Source organism: Acomys russatus, chromosome 11, assembly GCF_903995435.1.
Source record: "Acomys russatus chromosome 11, mAcoRus1.1, whole genome shotgun sequence".
NCBI classification, from domain to species: domain Eukaryota; kingdom Metazoa; phylum Chordata; class Mammalia; order Rodentia; family Muridae; genus Acomys; species Acomys russatus.
The window spans coordinates 45,630,554-45,642,774 of record NC_067147.1 but is presented as its reverse complement, the minus strand read 5'-3'; the positions used below and the strand labels follow the sequence as shown (position 1 = coordinate 45,642,774).

Here is a 12,221-nt window from a genome sequence, read left to right as displayed (position 1 = left end):
ACAGACTCACATCTAAATCTTATTGCCAGAGCCTTAAAGCCAGTGGATCACTGACATCAGTGTTCTTTAGATTATGTGGTCCTCAGACTAATCAGTTTCAAAACTCCATTTGTTTCAAGAACATTTTGGGTGTCTCTAAAAATATGAGTGAGTTGCCTTTCTGATTCTTTTAAAGTCTTTCTTCATGGCGTCCTTAATTCCTAAGTCTTTTAGTGTGCTACTGTCTTTTCTATTTTTCTGTTTTGTTCTTGTTTTAAATATACAATGTTCTGACCTGTGTTTACATACACGTCTTTAATACTTGGCATGTCAATTTTCAGATGTTTGACAACTAAAGTCTCTCTCCTGGACATATGGACAGTACCACAGTTGGCCTGTCCTAGTCACAAAGCAGTGCTGTGTGTCACCAGGCAATGACAGATCTCCAGGGAAAGCCATAGCAATAGGAACTCGCATCATAAGACCATTTGCAATCCCCTTGCCAACTGAGTAAAGCAAATAATACCTACATACTCATATCACATTTTTAAAAAGAAAACAACAGCAGCAAGTTTTGAGCCCTGGAGATTATGAGGAGAGGAATTGGGACAACACCAGGTTCCTTTTTGTGGTTATCTGGTTAACCTGATGATGTCAATTAATAGTAAAAGATCCAAAGAAGTCTGCTTTTGAAAGTAAATTTCCAGAAGACTTGGCCAGGCTAAGAAGTCTCATCTGCACAGAGGTCAGGAACCTGGACTGCTTTCTCAGCCCCACCCAGTCCTCAGCCATTAGAAGATGTAGTGGCTGCCCTGGGACTCACAGGGCCAGGAGCAGGTCTCCTGGGTCCTGTTTGCTTCCTCTTTTCTTTCTTTCTTCCTTCTTCTTGGAGACTGGACAGGATGAAGAGATTTATCTAAAATAAGAGAATGCAAATCTGGAAGACATTTTATTAGCACTCTCCTGTTCACTCTAGCTACAACATATACTAGTTAAGAAAGGGTGACCACTAGCATCTACCAAGAGATTGATTGATAAAGCAAAAGTAGATACACAGTGGAGTCCAATTTGATCTTTGAAAAGAAAAGCATCTTACAACATAGATCAACCTTGAAGACATCGTGCTAAGTGAAACAAACCAACTACAGCAAAACACTTATGAGAGAAACAGCCTAGTTACACAGAAGGCAAATTCATGGATTCAAAGAGTAGAATTAAGGTTATCAGGGCTGAGATAACGATGGAGATGTAGGGTTGATGTAACGCGGTACATAAAGTTTCAGTCACACATGGTGAATAAACTGTTGAGAACTCCTTTAGGACACTGTGTAAAAAAATACACTCTTCAAAGCTTGTTAAGAATAGAGAACTCAGGATGAGTGTTCTTGCGTGTTGTGGTTTGAGAGTGAAATCTCCCCCAAAGGCCCAAAGCTTGTGTTTTTGAGCCCTCTGGCCCAGCTGATGACACTGTTTGAAAAGGCCAAGCATCTCTGGAGGAAATGGGCCACTAAGAGGTGGGCTTTCAGGCCTTACAAGAGACCAGCCTGTGCTTTTTTTTTTTTTTCCTGAATGTGAAGGCAACATGACTTCACAGCTTCCTCCCCTCATGCTCACACATCCCTATGTCTTTCTCACACGATGAACTGGGTTCCCTCCGGAACTGTATGCCAAAATAAATCCTCTCTTTCTTAAGTTGCTTTTATGAGTTTTTTTTTTTTTTAACCACAATATGAAAGTAATGAAGACATTGCCACAACAAAATAAGCACATCCAGCACCTAGCTCCTGACTTATAAATGTCAGAGAAAAGGAACTAGTATCACCTGTCTCAACTAATAAAAATAAATTATACAAATAACACTATACTTAAGATTTGAACTCTGAGCTACAGCAATGGAGCTAGTGTTAGTCTGCAATTTGTTTCAGTGGTTGATCAGACCACTAAATATTATTTTGGCAAGTTGTAATTACCAAAAAAAGCAAAAGGTAAAAAGCAGTTTAAAATGTTGACCAAAATACAATACAAGATTATTTAAGTCCCAAGGTCAGCATCATAGGGTCATGGGGCAGTTCATGTCAGCCACTGAGGGACTAGGATGATGAATCCTAGCTACTAAGGTACCATTTCCTTCCCCTGAAGAAAAAGCCAAGGTACAATCCAGGGCTATGGCTTTCTGATTTGCTATTTTCTCATGTTAAAAGAAAAACAGTAATTGCCTCTCAAAATTGATTGTTTTAGGTGAGTCAAACTTAGAAATTAAATGTAGTTTTTTCACAGCAATGTTTCAATTAGTGCTTAAGAAATGAAACATTTTGCTTTCATCACAATTTGATTTCATTTTTGACTTTTTGTTTTTCCTGAAGAAATCAAAAAAATCTCCCTTACTTTGGAAAAAAGAGGAAGGAAGGAAGCCCAGAGGACTATGTGTGCACATGTCACAAGTTCCTTCACAGGGCTGCTAAGTCCAGCACTGGTCACAGTGGGTGAGGTGTGGTACCAACCCAGATCCTCAACAGTAGAGGAGATAAAGAAACCGAGTTGTACATACACGATGGAATTTTGTCCACCCATAAGGAAAACTGGAATTACATCATTTGTAGAAAGATGGATGAACTGGAGATGGACTTAATATTGTCATATTAAGGGAGTTAAGCCAGGATCAGCAAAACAAATATGTGTTCTCTTTATGGTTCCTAGACTTTACATTGGCACATAAATCATAGATGTATATATACATAAAAGGAGATATGGAACTGTCTTCAGGAATGAAGAAGACCAGGGCTATGGTCGAAATACATCATATGCTTGTACAAAATGTCCTTTTGAAGTGCATTACTATATATTATGAATATATGCCAGTTTTTTAAAACTAAGAAAATACAGCAGAGAAAAGGTATTGATAGCATTGCTAGAAGTTAATTCAATGCTACAATACTGACCTTCCAGGCAAGATGTGCCCACTTGTCCAATAGTGGCATGGGGTTAGTGGACAACCGCCACTTTGGGATTGGGTTTGAGGCCTACTTGACAAGAAGGAATTCATACCTGGACATGCAAACATGAAACTCATGGTTTGGAAGGTCACAGGCCCCAGGGGGGAGAGGTGCTATTTCTGTTTGTTGTGTTAAACAGGTATGTTGTCAAATTGCTTTCTATGTATTTATGCTTACATTCATAGGCTAGTGTAGCTCTCAGGCTTGGTGTTACTCTCAAAACACACACACACACCTACATACACACGTATGAATAACAACAATGATAAAAATTTTTAAAAGAAAAGAAAAAAAGGATAAAGAGAAAGAAACTATAAAACAAAATAAAATGTTATCAATAAGACATTTTTTTTCAATAAGACATTTTTGTGTGCAAGCAATATGCCGATATCTCAAAATGGTACAAAACTCTAGGGAAAGCTGACTTAGAAGTTGAATTAGTTTGACTTCCTGATATCATGGCATTTCATAACAATGAATCTCTTAAGATTTTGAAGCAATAAAGCATCTCATAAAGGTTCTGATTGACTAGACTCTGGATGGCAGGGCTGGAGGCATAAATCAGTGGTAGAGCACTGACTGATCTCCATCACTGCTCAATAATAAAATATTATGAGATATACAATAGAATAAATCTCTAAAATAAAAAACAAAAAAATGATTAAATGCAGTTGAGTTATTATTTTTTTGTGTGTGTCTTTTTCTGAGATAGAGTTTCTCTGTGTAGCCTTGGCTGTCCTAGACTCTCTTTGTAGACCATGCTGGCTTCGAACTCACAGATACATCTGCCTACCTCTGCCTTCCCGAGTGCTGGGATTACAGGTGTGGGCCACCACTCCCAGTTGTGGTTGAATTATTAAAGTATCTGACTATATAAAAGTTGCCAAATCCACTTGACAATATTTTAAATAGTATTATGCATAAACACATATCCAAGTCTTTTTGTATTTTTAAATCTACCTTCTGAATTATTTATTGACATAAAGGTCTGTCAGTGGGAGCTAAAAGAAAAGATATTTAAATTGAGACAGTGTGTCTAGATTCCCTGAGAAAGCAACGAGCTAGCATTTTAATTACTAACAAATTTAATTATTCAAACCAGGTGTGAACCACCAAACGTTAACCAGCTCCTCTATTTAAGCAGTGTTTTCATCTGTATGGTATTTTTTTCTGTTTGTGTATGTGAAGTATGTGTGTGTGTGTGTTTAGGTCAGAGGACAACTTTCAGGAATAAGTTCCATGTACCATTTGCTCTGAGATTGAATTCAGGTTGCCCATGGCAAGTGCTTTTAACCCACTGAGACATCTCTCCAGGATCATTTGTATGAAATCCTGATAGCATCGGTTTTTAATAAGGAATGCAGCCTCCAGTAGATGTCAGGTTTATGCTGCACTTATGTTACTTGGTTTCAACAACAAATTCCTAGACTATCAAACCATCATTTGACAGTAAGTCAGTTGCATCCCCACACAGAGGCTCTCAAAATTCCCAGCGCCCTGACCCCTCCCCCCCCACACACACTGTTAGGATTAGCCCACATGAAGTTTTTGGGCAAAAACTATAATGAGATGAATAGTTTTCTTACTGAAAATATGTATGTTACATAAACAGTTATTGGAACCATATAATCTATATCGATATCCACCAGGCCTGTTACTTTTCAAATTTAATGAAACTGTCTATTCAGTGCAGCTGGCTTGGTCTTACAAGGCTCTGTTAGTCCTCAGGATAATAAGGCCAGTCTCACAAAGACACATGGCGACTGCCAAGATCATAATTACTTTTATATCGATTTAAATCTAGTAAAATATTAACAATTCTTATCTCTTGGAGAATGGTTTGAAAATATACTACTGAAGTTGTGAGTTAGGAAAAGGGACATTTTTAAAAGCTCTATATTTAGGCCAAATATCCACCATAAACACTGTAGTAGGTATTTCCAGAGTCTGTATGGCAGTAGAGTGAGGCACTCTAGAATTTATGTTTTGATTTTGTTTCCATGTTTGCTAAGATTGATTTACCTATCCACCATCTAGTTAGCTAAACATGTCACCATAAGTAGTATTTATCATTTGAAAATAATGTGATCTATGCAAACAATTTATAAACACATCCCAATGATAAGCAATAAGTGCACTTTTTTTTGTAATGTCTTCAGTTTTGATTAATTAGCTTCCCGGTTCTAAAATATACCAGCCATTTTTAAAGCATGCTGCAGCTTTGACCTGTTTAGCTTTTGCTTTGTTTAAAGCATGCGTCGGGCCCATTTTACTGTGCTTTAAGATAAAAATTTTACAATCACTGCATGCCTCCAAAGAAAGATTAAATTGCTTACAGTCATTTTTTAACCGATAGAGATGCACAGACTCACATGAAACCTACTATCCTGAGTTTTGACGACATAGAATTTTCCAGTTCAGGGACTGCGCAGTCTATTTGAGACACTCCATCAAACCCAGGATGAGGACAGAGTGGACCTCAGCTGCTGCAGCTTGAAGCAGAGTCACGTTATGGTGCCCTCCTGTGGAGGTTTGCTTAAAGCTCCATTTGCCTGCCCTTAAGAAAGGTTCGTTTCTTCCATAGGCAGTGGCAAAAATTAAGGTATTCAGAATTATGGAAATTCTATCCAGTTGAGTTACTTCTTCGATTTGTAACTAGACATTAAGCTGCTTTTCAAATCCAAAAGGCATTTACAGTTCATAGGATTTGCAGATCAACACGCACGAAAGGGGGAACAGCTTTTCATCTTTACGTCTTAATTATTTCATTGAAGTCACTTTTCCCTTGATTTTTAACTTAAATAATTAAGTACTAAAGTGGGAACCAAAACCTCAGACCCTGAAGTAGGAAGATAAATTCTTCAGTAAAGACATTTTTCAGATTTGTTCAATGAAAACTGTTTTCATGTTATAAGCATCAAGACTATAGATTTGTAATGACAAAAAAAAAAAAACAAAAACAAAAACAAAAAAAAAAAAAACCTTAATTTAATTACACTATGAACTTGTGTTCCTTAAGTGTTTGCAAAAGGTGCCTATTAAAATTTCAAGCCATTAAATTTTTAGCCCCACTAGAAGACTTACGTTTTTCACCTGGAATAAATCATTGTCGCTTATTAGACATTTGTCTCAAAAATCACTCGTTTATTTATATTTTCTCCCAGCACTGATCCTCCTCTTATGGTCAATTTTCTGGATCTGAAAGTGTGATCTGTGTCATATGAGACAGATACACACATGCATAGACACGCACTCACATAGACCCCGGTATCTCTTCCCTCTTGATACAAATTTCTAAGTAGATTTCAAAATATGCAAAATCCTCCAATTGGTGGACTCAGATGACCTGTATTTCCTGTTGTGTTTTCCTGCACCAACACATGGATTTCTTATGCAACCTTTTCAAATTCATTGATGGTGCAGACACAGACCCCCAGTAACTACGCAAAACTCAAAGCCTGCTTCTCTCCCCAACATGTGTTAAGAACCGCCAGACCCAGTGGTTCTCCCCCTTCCTAACACTGCGACCTTTTAATACAGTTGCTCATGTTGTAGCACGCCCTAACCATAAAATTATTTTTGTTGCTACTTCAAAACTGTAATTTCACTACTGTTATGACTTGTAATGTAAATCTCGGACATATTTACATTAATGCAATATTTATGTAATGTAAACATCTGTGAAATAATATTTTGACCCCCGCAAAGGGGTCACAACCCACAGGTGAGACCCACCTCACTAGACCCTAATGGAAATTCTCTTTAAGAAGGAAAGGAGGTGACTTAACAGTGCTCAGGGGGACACAAGAAAAAAATAGGCAGCATTTGACTTTAAAATACAATGGATTTTTTTTTTTTTTTTTTTTTGCTCTTCATGTAAATCTCTTTAAATCTGTCTCCTGCAAATGGAAATGGGAAAACACTGGATTTTCAAAGTCTAAACGTTGGTAATTACAGACTATTAGGTTACTGCAGAGCTCAGAACTTGAGAAGTGAGCTCAGCTCCGTCTGAAGCCTTAGCCCTGATCAACAGATTAAGAGCAAGCGCATCCACACTAGAACTGTAGGACAAACAGAAATCCTCAAAACAGAAATAGCATAAGAAAACGTGTGGCGGAGTGCAGCTTCCTTTAGCAAAAATGGCTTAATTAGTAGGACCATATTAGATTAGAAGCCTAATTGAGAAATTCAGCCTACCGACCTACCCTTCCCCCCCCCGCCCACCCCCCCCCAAAAAAAAAACTCAGAAAAAAGACATTAGGGAGCTACGGGGTTGAGATAAATTATGTTCAATGCATAATACACACTTGTATGAAGATGTCGTGTATAATCCAGGGCTGTATATATTGAACATACATGATTAAAATTAAAATAAATAAATAATGACAAAAATTAGGTGAAGAAATTTTAGTGCTGGGCATCTTTTGCCTTCTGGGTTTAAAAAAATAAAAATTCTAGAAAAAAAATGGTATTTGCCAACAGGGGTGATAAATAAATAATAAATAAACAAATAAGTAAGTAAATAAGTAAATAAGATAAAATAGGTTTCCTCAAGTGGATTCATCACAACCCTCACACCGTCCCATACTTCAGTGTGTGCCCTCTCCGGAAAGGTCACCATCAGAGGGATGATGTCCTAGACCCCAGGCTAGACCCCAAGATAATAAAGCAACCTCTGTCAATTTGGTCTGGGCAATGTCTCCAAAGTGAAATTGTCTAAAACTGGGTAACTGTGATCCTTAAATACTGAGCCTACGTCTCCGGCCAGCCCAACCAGCCTCAGGTTGTTGCAATCTCTCCTTTCTGATGGCACTAAGTCTCCACAGCCGCCTTCTGAGATCCCACTGCCCTCTTCAAACAGCAAAGGTCTTCTTTCCGCTGCACAAGATTCAGCTGGAAATGTCCATGTTGTTTCATCACCGACATCCCTTCGGGAAAAGTTTGTTTATCCCTAAATTACTTTTCTTCTCTCTGCTTTTCCTGTCACGTGATCTAGAACAAAACCTACTCTGGATGAGAGAGTCAGAAAAGCAAAAGAGAGAAAAAGAAGGCGTGGGGAGCCTGGGCTCAGACCTGACTCCTGAAGTTATTTTCCCTGAAGGCACTGGAAGTCTTGTGGTTCGATGTCCTACCAGGGGGTCCCTGTGCTGTCTGCAAAACCGGGTCACTGGCTTGAGTCCCATGGAGCACAATGAAAAAGAAAAGTATTGACAGGGGTCACAGCACTTCCTGTAGGCAGTGGCTTAACACCTTTAGCTTCTGGCTGACAAAACAGGAAAAAAAAAAAACAGCCAATTAACTATATTTAAATTGCAATCTGCTGTAGCTGGGTATGATTGGCTAAAATAAGTCTTCCTACCACCCCCTTCTCTGGTGATATAGGAATATAAGAGCTATGGTTTATTACTTCACAGTTGGGGACACAGAGGACAATATCTGGTGGTCCAGTCTAGGTACTGTCTCTCAGCATCCGTTTCCTGCTTTCTTATTCACGGAAGACACTTAGCAGGATGAAACGGAGGCCACATGACCTAACAGATTTTGCAGCAAGCTTTGGGATGGTTTGTTATTGTTGTTTGGAGGGAGAGATTGATGGGGGGGGGCAAAGGGGGGGGCAGGGAAGGGAGGTAAGTTTTTTTTTTGTTTTGTTTTATTTTTACTTGTCTATCTTTCTGTCAAGAATGTGAAAGAGATACCTGAAAGCTGAGCAGTCATGCTGGGTTGGTCTTTAAACTAGAAGCAGGCAGAGGAGCACCCCAAAAGAGACTAGGTCCCCCAAAGCTGAGCCACATTGGTGCCTTTGAATGGTTTTCTTCCTGAGCTTTCACGTGAAGACAAAATAAAATATTGGTTCCTAAAAGTCTCGTGGAAGTCAGAGTTTTCTGTCACTTTAGGAATTAAATGCTTTCCAAATACACCAAAGTCACTATGCTATTAACAAACACAGCGACCCTTCCCTACCCTGTGTGTGTGTGTGTGTGTGTGTGTGTGTGTGTGTGTGTTCTACATGCATATGTGTACACAGATGATGTCCTGTGCATTTATAGAGGGCGAGGAGGATACCATGTGCTTCGGTCTATCATGCTCAGCTTTATACCCTTGAGACAGGGTCTCTAGCAAACCCCTGAACTCCCCTGTCTCAGCACCCACACTGTTGTGGTGACAGACACATGAGGCCTTTCCTGGCATTCATGCAGTTGCTAGAATGCGAACCCAGATCCTCATGACTGCACAGTAAGCACTCTTACCTTCCAAGCCACTTCTCCTGTCTCCACAGCTTTTCATATTTTATTATTCTAAAATTTTGATTAGAGGCTCAGAATCAAAGCATCAGTTGTATTTTCTTCTCCCTCAGAATATTTTTTTTCCTGAAATTTTGGGTATAGCTCAGTAGCAGAGAGCCTACCTAACATTCATTAAGCCCTGCCTCTCATCTCCAGCAATCCCTACTACGCCAAAACCGGATAAGTTTTTGTATTACCCTAGCAGAAAATTATTTTAATAAATGCTATATTATATTTTAACTGCATTGGAAAATAAATTATGTAGTAGTTTAAGCCTTCTTACAAATCATGTACAGTAAAACTCTATTAATTTAAATCCAAATCATTTTCAATTGTAGGCAATCAGCCTGACTACAGAGATAATAAACGCTGGTCTATAAAACAATAAAGACAATTGCAATTTAGACACTACTACATGGAGGCAGTTTAATTTCACGGGTATGGGAAAGGAAAACTGTATCATATGTAGCGTGTGCACGCACACTCATGCACACACACAAACACATACACAAACACATACACACACACACAAACACACACACACATACACAAACACATACACACACAAACACACACAAACACACACACAAACACATACACACACACACACACACAAACACATACACACACATACACACACACACACACACACACACTTATAGATACCACAAGACCTCTGTTCTTTGGTTGCACATTTATGTCCTCACTCTCTTAATAAGATCAAATTTGAATCTGGCAACATTTGCTGTTTATATGCAAATGGCTATTGCTAATTATAAATGGCGTTCGTTTCTGTTCTGTCTTTTTGTTCTTCTCAGTCATCAAAGCAGCCTCCAGCACATCTACTCTTAACGCTTTATGAGTCACCACAGTTACTCTAGCAATCTCTTTCAGCAGAGGTTACAGAAGAAGCAGAGTCCTACAGAAATCAATAACAATTCTGAATTCTTTGAAGGCTAGTATGTACGCACCGGGAAGTTAATCCGTGGTAAGCAGTGGCTACCTTTGGTTTTGCAAATCTTGCTTGAGGATGAAATCATCCATCCCCCTTGAAAACATACACTGTCTGTTTAGAAAACATCCCACACTCAACACTGCCATTAAATCACAACTGGCTTACCAGGCCAACTCATCCAAATCCATCCATTGGGTAAGTATAAAAGTAGCCTTAGTTCGTAGGAGGAGAAGGGAACTCAGGTTAACATTCTGTCTGTGGTAAGAGCACTGCTGACAGCAGTTTAGCTTGTAGATTTGGAGTGTGAGACTGTCATAAGAGTGGAATTTTGAGGGAAGTAACTTGGCTCTGATGCACACAACATTTTGAAGTAGAAGCCATTAGGGACAGAGAGACTAATCCGCCAGATAAGAAAGGGGGGAATTTACAAAACATGGCTAGGGTTTGGCTGCAAGGATGGGAAGGTAGAGACAACTGTTCTACTGTAAAGAAACTTTGATGCCAAATTTAATGACCACTAGGGCGGTGGTTCCCAAACCTGTGGGTCACCTTTCACAGAGGTCACCCAGGACCATCAGAAATACCAGCTAGGAAAATTACAGTCATGAAGTAGCGAAGGAAATAATTTTATGGTTGCGGGGGGGGGGGGGGGTCACCACAACATGAGGAACTGTATTAAAGGGCCATAGCATTAAGAAGGTGGGGATCCGTGATCTAGGACTTCAAGATGAATCAAAGCCGGCCCAGTTCTGAGGAAGAGGGAGGTCAAACAAGTAATTACCTAAAAGAGTGATTATGCCATCAACGTAATTAGTAAAAATCACTTTTTTTTATAATGCTGAGAGAAGCTGCGATGGAAAGAGTTTAGTGTTAACTACATTAAGATCAGTGTATGGAGAGTGCAGCATTGTAAGCGCTGAGTCCTACAGACAATTAGTGATCCAAGGCCAGAGAAGCATAGTGGAAAGGCTGTTGATTCACCGTGAGGCAGAGGACTTGTACAGTAAACTTTCTGCAGCCATCTTTGTACAGGATTCTCCCCCCATCCACTGTGACATCGTTGTACAAAGGTGGCACCAGGTCCGAGATCACATTGCAGTGTGAACGTATACTTTTGTGGCCAGGCTCTGGACATGCATGAACAGTGGAGGAGAAACTAGCTCCAAGATGCATGAAACTAGAAGCTGGCGTGTGGAAAATTCTTCTAAGCATCAGCTGTGTGAAAAGCCAGTCAAGTCTTACTATGAGTTTAAATGACATTTTAAGAGCTCTAAAATATATTTTTGAAGACTTGGAATAAAAACCAAAGTGCAAATGAAATGCAAACATTTGATTCAATACATTTTGAGTATACCATTTTAACTGTAATTTGGACAGACTTTTGGAATGTTTTAGTTCAACAAGTGAGAAATGATTACCTCCTGACTTGGATCTCCATGCAAGACATCTTTTGTCATCTGAAAATTGGTTTACTGAAAAAAAAAAAAAAAAAAAACAGTGGAGAAAAAAAAAATCATACAATCATGAGAGATGAAGCAAGAGTATTAAAAATCATAACAAAGTTCTTCTAACAAAAAAAAAACCCTAATGTGTGATTTCCCCCAAATTCAGATCATGGGGGAAAAAAACAGTAAAACATGCTTAGGACCAGTGGGCAGCCTTCTAGAGTGTTTAACATCAGTAAGGGAGAAGAGGGACTCACGTGGCAGCGCTGGAGAAGCCATTTAAATTTCTTACATTTTAGTGAAAAGAATCCTAGCATCTACTAAGATCAGTTGACATGCGTGACGTGCCTCCCCAGTGAGGGCATCAGCACAAAATTGGATAATGGCTGTCATTCACTCAAGAATAAAGAACATCTCAAATTGTCCCTTACATAAAAGAAACTGATCAGAACCTTAAATCTGTGGCCCACATCTGAAGGAAACTTGCTAATGTCTGCTGATAGTTTGCGTCAATCCTAAAATGCACTGGTTATTACCAATGAGAACTTCTGAGGCTGAAATGGCC

At 39.1% G+C, this 12,221-nt stretch overlaps 1 protein-coding gene across 1 annotated transcript in view; it reads left to right on the top strand.

Moving 5' to 3' along the window:
• Cabcoco1 (ciliary associated calcium binding coiled-coil 1) overlaps positions 1–11,315 on the top strand; it is a 76,150-nt gene extending 64,835 nt beyond the window's left edge. Inside the window, exon 6 of the mRNA XM_051152495.1 lies at positions 11,244–11,315. Coding sequence (XP_051008452.1) covers positions 11,244–11,315 — 72 coding nt within the window. The remainder of the gene's footprint in view (positions 1–11,243) is intronic.
• The last annotated feature ends 906 nt before the right edge of the window (positions 11,316–12,221 follow it).